Below are 12574 nucleotides of genomic sequence, written 5' to 3' on the forward strand. Positions count from 1 at the left end.
CAAAGGTGAACAGCGAAGGCAGGAGGAAAACCTCCCCCCTTGCATCAGGGTCCACTTACAGTCATGAGAGGGAAAAACTCGGAGCAGCACGTCCCCTCTCCCTCAAGGAGAGCTGAAAGAGCAAAGTTTCAGCTGGCAGCTGCAGCCCCACCAGCAACGCTTACAGGGTGACCTCCAGTGGGATGAGGAAGACATGACAAATTTCACGTTACATGAAGAGGAAACTTTATTTTAAATCCATCGCTGTGCATTATAAAGGAGCAGAAAGGGGCAAGAACAGGGTCCTTTGGAGCTTACCGTTACCACCACCCCAGGGCACTCGCGCAGGATTTCAGGCTGGTTACGACACGAGTCGACTCCTGACACTTTGGCAGCGAGAGGTGTAACTGTCAGCTCCACCGAGGTGAAAGGAGCACAGAAAGGCTGCGACGTACGCACAATCGCAGACGGAGTTGCATCCCTGCAGTCCTACATTCAAACCGCCCGACGGGCTCAGCAGATGGACTTTCAGGCACAGAAGAAGCCGCCGACGCAGCCCCGTGCCCCGCTGGCCGCTCACATGAGCTCCGGCGATGCAGGCGGCAGTTGGGGGAATCCGTGTCGGGTCCCATCTCCCCTCTGTACCACAGCAAGAGCCACTTCCACCTGCCACACGAGCAGGCGCCTGGCATGCACGCTTGCTGCCTGGGCTGCTGCGCCGCCCCGGGCAGCTGAAACCCCGCGCAGTGAGCAGCCATTCGCCGGGGCTCACTGACAAGACACCAACAGTCCTTGCTCAAGCAGAGACAACTCCCGTCTTCCCTGAACCGCACGCTAAGGAGTACAGCCTGGCAGCCTTTGACAAAGGAACTTGTCAAAACAGTCTCAGACAGCTACAATCACATCCATTTTGAAAGTTAACTTCTCCTGCCCTCCCCTAACAACTCTGCAAGCCCCCCGTGTTCAGCAGCAGCTTTCCAGCTACAACAGCTGGCTTGTTTCTGTAACTCCCCCAAACTACACCCAAACACGGCGTCGGCACCTCAGGACTTGGCGCAGGACTCCCCAGGCCCTCCTCCAGCGGACCGAGGGTGCTTTCCTGTGCTGCCAGCTCCCCTGCCTCCACCCTGCTTCCTCTTCATTTGGCCCTGTGACTCCGCTTTAAGTGTCTTGATCCAGAAGGCATCAAAAGAACCTGGAGCCTGGTATCCCGGCTCCTGAGGATCGAGGGCGTCTTTGCTGAGTAGGACACATATGGCAGGAATGTTTCTCTTCACTGTCAAGGCATCGAGGCCTGCCTCAGGCACAATGGGTTCCCAGATCTCTTCGATCTGTTTAAAGAGCACTTTGGTGATCTGGTGCAGCTCTTTGAGCCTTCGTTTCATGATTTCCACACAGGTAATGGTCTTGCTGACGGCCTTGCCTGAGCCAGTGAAAAGGATCTGCCTCACCGAGTCCAGCTCCATCTTGCCGATGGCATAGCCCATCAGATTTCTGATTTTGCTCCCGTCCTTCACTTTCATTTCAATAATATCAGGGGGCAAGTCAGTGAAAGGAGGAGGACAAGGTTTCTCCACAATTTTGGTCTTCTTATAGTTCTCCATTCTGCAGTGCTGAAAAGGAAAACGGATCCATTAACACAAACTTCCACTGTAACTGCTGCGCAAAGAAACTCTTGCCAAAATTAGCTACAACCTTTCCTCTAAAGGGCACTCTGAGCTATCAGAGTTGGGAATCCTGAAAAGGCGTATCCAAAAGATCAGCAAGAATGCCCTACTCATGCTGAGGAGTCACTTGTACCCAGTCTTCCTCAGCACGTACCTACAGCACGAACACTGCCACGGGGCAGCCTGGGCCCCGACAGGCAGGCAGTGAAAGGAACAGGGTTGGTGTTGTGGGCCTAAGGAGGATGAAGTAAAAAATACAGGCTGCATCTCAGGGAAAAACAGAGAACAAATGGGTGAGCTGAGTTACTGGGGACAGAAGACAGGTCAGAAGCAGCTGACCACTGCTGCACCCCGTGAGACACGCCCAGAACGTGCACAGCTCACCTGCAGCAGCTCGGGTATGTTACAGAAACAGGCTCATGGGGCTCTGAGCCCCACGACAGCCAGCCCAGGTGAAAGGCCAGGGACTGGATACTTGATAAAACAGTGCAGGTCACAGGGGAGATGGCAAGCCAGGGGTTGCAGACAGGAGACATAGGGCCAGCAAGAAGCAGGACAACAGAAAGGCACATGATGAACAAAAAAACGGTTCTCTGAGGGAAAGTGAAAGACAGAAAGATCCAGTCTCGTAGCTCCCCTCTCTGCCAAGGCAGGGTCCCTCTACCGGCATCTGGACCGAGGCCTGCCTAATCTTTGTAGGGCACCCCCCCTCCCCACCACAGAAAGCCCAAGGTGGCCAAGCATGCAGCGCTAAGGCTTTGTTATCTGTAGGCTCGTGAGCCCCGTTTCACCCAGAGCCAGCACCTTGTACCCCATCCCCAGTGGAGAGAGGGCAGATCAACGCCCCCTCTCAGCCCCTAGGAAGCCCTCACCCCCAGCACGGCAGCGGGCCGCCATCGGTGGCTGGGGGCCCGGCACGCACCCCGCGCTGCTGGGAAAGAGCAGCGCCAGGCCCTGCGATAAGGGGCTGGGGACACCGCTGATACGGGCGTCAGAGGATGGCAGGGAAGGTCGAACTCTCTGCCGTACCGGTTAGGAAGGCCAAGCCGCTGCTGGGGGGCTGCGACCGGGGCGGGTGAGTGGGTTCGGCAAAGCTACTGCTATTGGGAAGGGGGAGGGGGGGGGGGGGGGGGGGGGGCAGGCAGACGAGGCTGGTGTCACAGGGCCCTGGTTAAGGCCAGGCGGCTGCGACAGGGAACGCACGGCGGGGGTAGGCCAAGCGCCGGCTGTCGGGGGAGGAGGGAAGCCCGGTGGTTCCCACAGGGGCCCGAAGGGAGGCCAGGCCGCTGCTGGGGGGGATGAGGCGGGGGGGGGGGGCGGAGCGACAGGCCCCACTACGAGGGTCTGTGGGGAGGCCAGGTGCCGCTGTAGGGGCCCGGGAGGAGGCCGGGCCGCCTGTGGGGAGGCCGGGCCTCGCTGTAGCGGGGGTGGGGGTGCGGGAACGGCTCTCACCTGCGGCCGCCTCAGCGCGCCCCTCGCCACAAGATGGCGGCCGGCGCCAGGCGCGCGCAGGCGCGGGGCGGGCGGAAGGAGAGAGGCGGTGCGCAGCATCCCGGCCTCGCGTCACCGCTCCGGGGCGGGGCGGGGCCCCGCGCGGCTATGACGTCACAGCGGCGAACCAGCGGGCCGGGCCGGGCCCCGCCCCTCCCGCGCCGGCTCGGCGCCACGGGCGGCGGCAGCTGCCGGCCCTGCCCGCCCCGGGCCAGGTGAGTCCCCTGCCCGTCCGCCCCGGGGCTGGGGAGCCGGAGGAGGCGGGAGGCGAGGCGGCAGCTCTGCGGGACCGTGCCCCTTGCGCTGCGGGGATGGGCACCACCCCGCTCGCCCTTGCGCAGCGGGTGTCGCCGTGCGCACCCACGCACACGCGCTGCGAAGAACGTGGTTCTCATGGCGTTGCTGAAGCGGCCTCAAAGCACTCCCCGTTATCCGACCAGGAGGAACGTCATGCCCCAGCCCGGTCCCAGAGCCAGCAGAGCTTCCCAGGCACCCGCAGGGAGCAGGGGGCTTTCTGCAGGCTTGCAGCCCCGCCGCGGGGTGCCCGGGGGTGAGCTCGCTGACCAGGTGAGAGTACAGGGATAGCCAGGCTCCTCCGGACTTCCCTGCTGGGATCCTGCCCCCTTCCTAGGGGCTTCCCAGGTCACACGCAGCTGGTCCGTCTCGCCAAGCAGGAGGGCTTGGGACCCTCCCAAAAGCATGACCTCAAACTCAGGAACACCTTTGCGCCAGGAGAAACTCCAGGCTATGGCCAGACCAGGCGAGGCGCAGCTCATGCCCCTCTCTGAGGGGGAGAGGGCCGGCCACAGGCTCCGGCTTGCAGCAGCCACTTGGGTGAGCAGAGGTAGGATGAAGGCAAGAGCCGCTGCCTCCTCCCAGCGCAGGGATGGGAGAATGGCCTGGGGGAAAAGCCCCACCAGGCCAGATTCCCCTGCGTGCAGACAGCTCACGTGAACAGGAAGAAACAGCAGGAAGAGCGTGTGCCGCAGCCCGGGGAAGGCTGTGGGACTGGCGGTGAGTTACCTGCCCTTGGCCCAAGGATGAAGCCACCGGAAACCTCCTGCAGGCTGCCACGAGGCTTCCGGAGTTCGCTGCCTGGGGGAAACCCCATGGGGAGGGACAGTGTGCGCCACAGCTGCGCCCAGGGGAGGAAGAGACAACCCAGTCAGCATTTCAGGACTTTACTACGGTTCACAGTAAGAGCAGAAAGGGATTTTTAAATATGTTAGAAACCAAAACGTATTTCAGGGAAGTGCAAGATCTGCAAACAGTGGCATATTAAGGAGTAGTGTGGCTTCAATTTGGGGCTGACACAGTGCAGCCGCGGAGCCAGGGTGCCCCCCGAGAGCCTGCGGCACTAGTCGCAGCATGCTCACGCTGAGTGGGAAGATGCCAAGATGACAGAGTGCAAGCTGTGCTGCAGCCTCTCCTGAGCGACCCAAGGCCAGCAGGGTCCCCGGGGCTCTCCATGCTCCCGGGCTCTGCCATCACTCTGCCGCAGGTTTCGCTTCCTTAGCCATTTCCAGCTGCGTCAGTATTTCATTCCACTGGACAAACTGCTTGGAGAGCAGCAGGGTCTGGATGTGACTCTTAAGGAAAGAGATGTGGAAACTGCAGGGAAGAAAGCAAGGTCAGAGCACCCTGACAGCCCAACAGCACCGTTACAATCCCAATTCCTTGGCAGAGGAAGAGGCCCAGGGCACCAGGCTGTAGAAAGCCTGCGCGGACTCAAACCATCCAGGTGCTGAGCCACTGCACAGCACCAAACACCGATGGGAGTCCAGGAGGCGCTTCTGAACACTGCGTAGCACTGCATTTCAAGGGGCTTTCTACAGAAAAGAGCAGAGCTTCCCTACCTGCTGTGGCTTTAGGACGCGTCTCAATGCTGGGATCCTACATGGCCAGGATTAGCCGCTGTTTGGCTCAGGCAGGTCGCAGGGACCAGCAGTCACCTGACAGAGATGCCAACATCCAGCCGGCCGGTGCAAGCTCTGCACCAGCACGCAGGCTGCGCTGCTCCTTCGTGCCGAGCCACACTGTGAGCGGATCCAGCGCAGAGGCTCCAGCTCACAGGTGGCACCCTGCCCTTCCCATCTCAGAGAGATGGGGAGTTCTGGCCCTCGGCTCCACTCCTGAGAGGAGTATGACAGGGGACACAGGCGTCACCACGACAGAAAGGGCACTGGCCATTAAACCCAGGGCTGGGGATCGCCTGCTTCCAACAATAGCTGGTGGGGTGAGGCAGCCCAGGAGACAAGCGGGCAGTTCAGCTGCATCAGGCCCAAAGCTCAAAGGATACCATTTTGTTGTAGTCTTCGAGAAGCATCTTGACGCTGTCGGTGAGATCTTGACGCTGTTCCTGCAAAAAGGGGAGCCGCAGTGAGCGAGCAATAAATCAGCTGAAGGACATCTGTCTTCTCAGTCCCTGACAGCACAGGGGGAACCTCATCCAAGGCCAGTACTGAGATTAGAGCTCAGACCCTGGCTGTGGCCACTCATTGTGGCTGTAAGTGTTTCAACAGTCAAGAGAAAGGTTACAAACACCCAAGCGCATGAAGCACCAAAGCCCCTCGGCTTGCACTACTGCCTGCCTCTCCTCAGCATCCATGCTTTGCTTGCTCCAGAATGGAAACTCACAGCAAAATGCTGAAAGGGGGCATTAGGTGCTGCCCAGGCTACTCATCCCCAGCTCCAGGAGCGCTCAAAGGGGGAAGAAAAGGTGGAAGAGACAAGGTGACAGTATCAACAGCCTTCCAGAGAGTGCAAAAAAAAAAGTAATGCCAGCTGGTTAAACCCACTGCCGCTTATTAAGTGTCACTCAAACCTCTATTTCGAACAGGCTTATGGCAGGCAAAGCGCTTTTCCCATTCAGACGCAATTGTCAGAAATCCTGGCTGGTTTCCACACCTCACACCCCGCCCCCCAAGTGCTTACACTTCTGGAAAACTGCAGCATGAATATCCTGGACGAGATGCAAAACTAAACCTGCTTATAAATGAGCAATTCAAGCAATTGCAAATACAGGGCTGTCAGTACAGCCGCTAACAGACAGTTCCTCCTCCCTGCTAGTTAAGGCTGTCAAGACTATTCACGCTACCTGCTGCTGTATGTGGATTTGAGAGAGTCGCTGTAGTTTGGCTGCATGGTCAGGAACCGCTGAAAGCACAGAAGAGAAATCCATTTTGTTTGTTTTACAGCACATGGGATTAGTTACAAAAATAAAGACCATTCCTTCTCCACGAGCACATCACAGCAGAACTCCGCTCGCTGAATGCAAGCGCCACACGCCACAAACACACCTTTTACACTATACAAAACCCCTAGCTACCCTGTACATTAAATACCAAGTTTATTTGCTAACTGCTTCTGGATGGCATGAGTTAGGGGATGCCTGCAGCGAGAACTACATCAGAGTAAACTACTTGGATGAACGTTAGGGCAAGCAATTAAAAAGGCATCTCCACCTACGCCAAGAGCAGGGATGTTCTGGACATAAAAGAGCTTGCAGGCAGGAGTAGCTCCACAGCCTGGTGACCATACACAGAGCTCAGCCACCAGTACCTACCCTCCCTGCCAAGCTGCTGCCTCTAACCTGCTTCCCAGCCTACTCTATCACCTCCTTGACCTTGCGTGGGATGTTAAGAGCAGCATGAGGGAGGAGCAGACATACTTTGTTTGTACCTACTTTACTCACACCAGGTTGTGTGCTTAGCTGTCCTCAAGTCTGAGGCTCAAGAAAAAAAAAAAAAACAGGATAGGCAGCAGCTTGGGGGGTGGCATTTGCAGCTCAAACTTGCAGAAGAACATGCATACCTTGGATACTGGCACTGTCCAAGATGGGCTGGAGGTTCTTCACCTGCTCCAGAAGGGCTGCTCGGGAAGGAATAACCTGCTCCTCTGATTGGGGAGAGACAAAAAGCAACATCAGTAAATACAAGACACTGCTTTGGCTTTTCACAAATACTGGTGAGGTAACTTTTCCAGCTGATCTAGCTATACAGAAAGGGGCTTGTTTATGATTTTATTTAGACTTTTGTGTTGCTCACCCCTGGATTCTGGTTCACACTAACTTAAGGCAGGAAAATCTCCACCAAGTTTCATTTGCAGACTATACCAAAACAAGGCTGAACCAAATTTCTTGGGGCAAAAGAGGACAAGAGCAGAAAGTGGTTAAAATACATCCAAAGGTCTTCCATTTTTGTCACAGCCTAGAAAGTATTGGAAGTGGGGTGAGGAAAACTGTTCTAGCTCCAGTTTTTCTTTTCAACCTTTTATTAATTCAGGGTTAAACTGATCAATACTAAAAAGATCAGAACTGATACAACTGCAGCATGGGCATGCACAAGGGAGCACTGACGGTGACAGACATCCTTGTACAAACCATCTCTCTGATAGCTCTAAAGAAGGTGCCTTGCCAGATCTTTACAACTAAAGAAAAGAAATCCATCCCAATTCAGCTTAGGTAAAAGACAACTTTTGCAGTGCTAAAAAAACCCCTTGTTTCCTCTCATTTCGTATCATACCTGCCAAGATGAACTGCAGCTTCATGGCGTCTGGAACAGCCATCCTATCAATGTACTGAGGGTCGAGGTATTTTATTACATCTTCAACTAGAGTGAAAAATAGGTTTGGAGACAAAAAGTAGGAGAGACATTACTGCCTTTACAAGTGCAATTTTCCCCTGTGCTATACATCAGGTTACTTTGTAAACATTGCCCACTTAGGGCCGGGGTTTTTTTCCGGATTCGTGAATTTCTATAGCACTTGAAAATACGTGACTTTGGAGCACTGTGACCAAAAACTGACAAATAGCTCAAGCCAAATAACTGCTTCGTTACGGACACCCACAACACTTGCTTTTTATTTGGACAACAATATTAAAGGTGAGCGAAATCTGCTTCTTCCTGCCCTTGGAACAAAACCAGCCAATAGCCCTCCATCCTGGTCCTTAAAATCATCTACAAATACACAGTTTACAGTTTTGCACTGAATGGGCACCACAGCCTTGGACCACAGTGACCCTGCCTACGCAGCCTGCTCCTTCTGTGATATGAGACGGCAAAACTTGGCCAAGAGGCAGTCCTGCAGGACAAAGCACCACTCTGCTGCCTGCTTCTGATATCCCCCCCTTTGGAGGTGGCTCCCCAGATCCGTCCACCAGTGGCTGCACGTGACCCTTATTGCTCCCACCGCACGCACAGGATAGAGCTGCTGTAGTGTGCCCGAGAGGTCCAAGCGTGCAGAAAGTCACTTCAGGAGCTCATGCATTTCAAGAGCTCAACAACCCTCAAGGACTGCCTTACAGGCGGAGCAAATCGCTGCACTGATGCAGGCAGACATCAGGCAAACAACAGGTTGCGGTGGCCCATTTCCCATGCCCAACAGCTGAGTGGGAGAATCGGGAGCAGAAAGACACCCCACTTAGTTATTTATTTCTCTGCAAAATACGCCAAACAAGAGGCCAAAATCAAAGGGGCTCCCACGGGGAAGGGATTTTTGTTTAGAGGAGCGAAACGCCACACAGCGGTTTTGAGCTTCCCCTCGCCCGCCCCCGCCTCCCCGAGGCCGCTCACTTTTCTTAAACAGGATTTTGATCCTCTCCCTCTTGCCGGCGATATTGCTCAGCGCCACCTGCACCTTCACCAGCTCGTCCGCCACCTGCAGGGGCACAGAGGAAGGGGACGGGCCTGTCAAATCCCGCCGGGCCGAGGCACCCCAGATCCCGCCGGACCTGGGCCTGGGCCTGGGCCTGGGCCTGGACCCGAGAGGAGGGGAGGGGAGGGGAGGGGAGGGGAGGGGAGGCCGGGCCGGGCCGGGCCGGGCCGGACCCCCGGGGGTGCAGAGCCGTCCCCCGGTCGCTGTGGTACCCCCGGCACCTTGCGCGGCCCGCAGGTCCCGTCGCCGCCGCCGACGCGCTGCTCCAGCTCCTCCAACCGCCACTGCAGCCTCCGCAGCTCCGCCGCCCCCGCCGCCATCTTGCCGCCGGCCGGAAGGAGCCGCGCGCCGCTTCCGCCCCGCCCCTTCCCGTTGCCTTGGCGGCGCGTTGCTAGGGGCCGCCGTTGCCGTGGAGACGGAGCTCTCCGGGCCGGGAAGGGGTGATGGAGCCGGGAGGGTGGGAAGGGAGGGGGGGGCGGCAGGTGCGGAGCCCCTCTCAGAGGCACGGAGGGGAGGCTGCAGCCGGTCGATGGTGATTTGCACTGCAGAGGGAGGCGTGCCGGCCTCCCGCCGCCCAGGCGGTCGATCGCTGCTTCATTCCGGCGTGGTCCTCCAGGAAAGAGGCGCTTGGATGTATTAAAAGAAATAGATATAGCGATCTACGGGCCGTGTGGATGCAGGGCCTTTGAAATCCAGGAGGCTGCCGCAGGCTTTCCCCCAGGCCTCAGTCTGCCTGGGTTCACTTTTCTTCTATTGACCACTGCAGGTGACACTCACTAAAAAGTGAGATGCTAATGAATGCAGCAGCCAACCCCAGCCCCACCGCTGCCTGCAATTGTCACTCGCAGTTACACGGATACCTCGAGGGGACAGGATGAATTCATGGTAGCAGCATCCACCACAGAGAAAAGTCCAGAGACTTTCCAAACTGCAGAGGGAGAAGTTCAGGAGTCTTCAGAGCACCTTGTGATGTTTCCTGCATCCCAGGGCTCAGCCTGCCGCTGCCCCATCATGCCCATGTAGCCTCAGTAGTTCCAGAGCTGCCCCAGGCTGGAGGGCAGTTCCTGTCCCTCTCGGGCACTCAGCATGGGGCTGAGTGTTGCACTGCCATGCCCCAGGCACCAGGGAACCCTGGTCAGGGTCCCAGGCTAGGCTCTTAGGCCAAAACCGTCTGCTAATAGTGAGTACTTAGTTAGCGTGGCTGGCAATGCAGGCTGTATGGCTTTGGGGACCCTCCCAGTGCCCCTTGCCAAGACCAAAACCCACTATGCCCTGAAAAAGCTTTGGCCTTCTAGGTGTGTTCCTGCAGGGAGTTGTATGGGGCTGCCAGGCTATAGGAGGGAGCTGTGGGGTGGCCCAGGGTCCCAGCAACGCCTATGCCCCCCCAAATCTCCCTGGAGGAGCTGTGCAGAGCACTTGGGCAGGAGGAGCAGGCTGAGGCCCCGTGTGCTCTGCCTTTTTTCCCAGGGATCGATAGCTGGGCCATGGAAGAGGCATCTTCAGAGCGGAAGAGTTGTGCTTTGTTCCACAAAGGTGACAGTTAGAAATGGCTTCAATAGTAGAAGTGGCTGGAGGCTTCAGCAGGGGCCAGGGGCTGTGCACACAGTGCTTTGTGTTTAGAGGGTACTGGGTCTACTGGCTTGTGTCCAGTGTGATGAGCAATGCCCATGAATACACAAATCCCCATGCTAGAGGGTCACGTGCTGGGAGGACCCAACCCCCCCCAGGGTGAGAAATTCAGGCAGTCCTGGGACTCAGGCACTTGGGAGGTCTTTAGGGTTGGAGGACATCCACCCTTTAAGGTCCAATCCAGCCTGCAAGCCTTGGAGCAGGGCTGAAGCCACAGCACTGGCTGCCTGCAGCCCAGCACAGTGCATGGTGAATCTGCCCCTCCTGCTCCTTGGGGCTGAGAGGAGGCCTCTGACCCCATACCCATCCCTGGAGCCTGTGGTGGCACACTGATGCCACGGCTGCCTGCCCCCAGCCCAGCGCGGAGTCCAGATCCGGTGCTCCTCTTGCTAGGCTGGATCGTCCCTGTGTCCTCCATCTCCTCCTCCCACTCAATTACAGTCCCTGTGGGACGCGGGAAGCGGGCATTGATCAGGACTGGTTACTCAGGTGACAGCAGCTGTGTTCCCAAGCCCCCCAGGGAGAGTGGCATCACACATCAACCCCTCAGCTGCGTAACAAGTGGGGACATGGGCCCATGTGTGCCCTCCCGGCTCCCCAGGGCCCTGGTGCTCGATGAGCTGTGGCCACTGCTGCCCGGCAGTGACAGGGGACACAAGACCCCAGTTCAGGATGCATCGATCCCACTCCGGCTCTGCTTGGCGGGCTGTGCCGGGCTGTGCCATGGCTGGAGGAGTTCTGTGCCAGGGCTTAGCTGTCTCACACCCGTACAGCCTTGGCACCCCTACCCCAGAGCAAACACCCTGGAACCATCTTGCAGTCTGGGGTGCACACAGAGACACTCACAAACACACACACACAGAGGGAAACCCCACTGCAGCCTGGTGCACGCACACACACACATGCACTCACACACATACACACACAGAGGGAACCCCACTGCAGCCCAGGGCACACACTAGCAGACACACACACAGACACACACACACGCGTGCACAGGAAACCCTACTGCAGCCTGGTGCGCACACACACTCTCACACTCACACACTCTCACACACGCACACACTCCCCACTCCCACGTTCACACACCCCTCATCCTCATACCCACCTATAGGGCTCCTCTGGCCGACCAGGCCCGGGGCAGCCCTAGGGTCCTCTGCAGGGGTCCCGCGTCTCTCCGTGTCCCCAACATGTCCCCACGGTGTCCCCCGCCGTGTCCCCGCCGTGTCCCCACGTGTCCCTGCCCCGAGGCCCGGGCCCGGGGCGGGCAGCGCCGCTGCAGCACCCTGGACAGCGCCCGCGCCGCGCGGGTGGGCCCGGGGGTCCGGGCTGGGGGGTGTCCCCGGGGGGCTGGGGGTTGTCCCCTGGGGCGACCTCTGAAACAGGAGATTCTGTCCCCTTGGGTGCCAGGGACCTGGTTTCATGGGTGTCGGGGGGCGGGGGGAGGCTGTCCTCATGACTACCGTTGGCAGGAGTGTCTGTCCCCGTGGGAGGACACTGTGCCTCTTCATGTGTACGGGTGGCTGCATGCGTGTGCAAGTGCCTGTGCATGTGTGAGTGTGACTGTGTGAGAGTGTGCATGCATTAGTGCATGCCACTGAGTTTCTGCGAGAGTGCACATGTGATCTGTGCCTGTGTGGCGACTTAGCTGCCTGCATGTCTCCATGCTTTCCCATGTGCACCCATATATGCACCCATGAGCACCCATGTGTGTGCCTGTGTCTCCCTTCCAGCTCCAGCTGGGTCACTTGTGCCCTCTGTGGGTGCTGCCCAGGTGCCAGGCTGGCCCAGCACTGCTTGCACCTCGCCTGGTGCAACCTCACAGCTCCACAGCTGTGCCCCTTGCCTGGCATAGGCAGCCTAATGGGGTCAGGCACTATAGCTGCTACCCCAGGGTGTCACGGGCTGTGGGGGTGTCCACAGCACCTTCAAAATGTCCCCAGTGTGGGCACTGGAGCTTGGTGGGTGGCACCATGTCATGCATACCACCCACAACACCGGTTTGGTTCAGCAGTTCATTTCCTTTAATAGATACACAGAGTGGCGCGGCCACGGTGGGAGTGCCGGGGGGAGCCTGGTGGTACCGAGCCCCGGCCGCCCGCGCTGAGGTAGAGGTGAGCGTTGCTCCACGCTCGCCTGCTTTGGCACCCAGG

At 58.0% G+C, this 12574-nt stretch overlaps 2 protein-coding genes across 2 annotated transcripts; both read right to left on the reverse strand.

The window, feature by feature from the left end:
* Positions 1-208: 208 nt before the first annotated feature.
* RPP25L (ribonuclease P/MRP subunit p25 like) lies at positions 209-3146 on the reverse strand. The gene is made up of 2 exons (XM_076361815.1): positions 3099-3146; positions 209-1592 (listed from the first exon to the last, which is right to left on the reverse strand). Exon 2 carries the CDS (start codon positions 1581-1583, stop codon positions 1023-1025), a length of 561 nt encoding a protein of 186 aa, XP_076217930.1. The 5' UTR covers positions 1584-1592; positions 3099-3146; the 3' UTR covers positions 209-1022.
* Positions 3147-4302: 1156 nt separating this feature from the next.
* Positions 4303-9127, reverse strand: DCTN3 (dynactin subunit 3). The gene is made up of 7 exons (XM_076361738.1): positions 9014-9127; positions 8711-8795; positions 7661-7747; positions 6951-7034; positions 6235-6293; positions 5437-5496; positions 4303-4714 (listed from the first exon to the last, which is right to left on the reverse strand). Exons 1-7 carry the CDS (start codon positions 9110-9112, stop codon positions 4625-4627), a joined length of 564 nt encoding a protein of 187 aa, XP_076217853.1. The 5' UTR covers positions 9113-9127; the 3' UTR covers positions 4303-4624.
* Between the last annotated feature and the right edge of the window lie 3447 nt (positions 9128-12574).

Source organism: Aptenodytes patagonicus, chromosome Z, assembly GCF_965638725.1.
Source record: "Aptenodytes patagonicus chromosome Z, bAptPat1.pri.cur, whole genome shotgun sequence".
In the NCBI taxonomy this organism is placed as follows: Eukaryota; Metazoa; Chordata; class Aves; order Sphenisciformes; family Spheniscidae; genus Aptenodytes; species Aptenodytes patagonicus.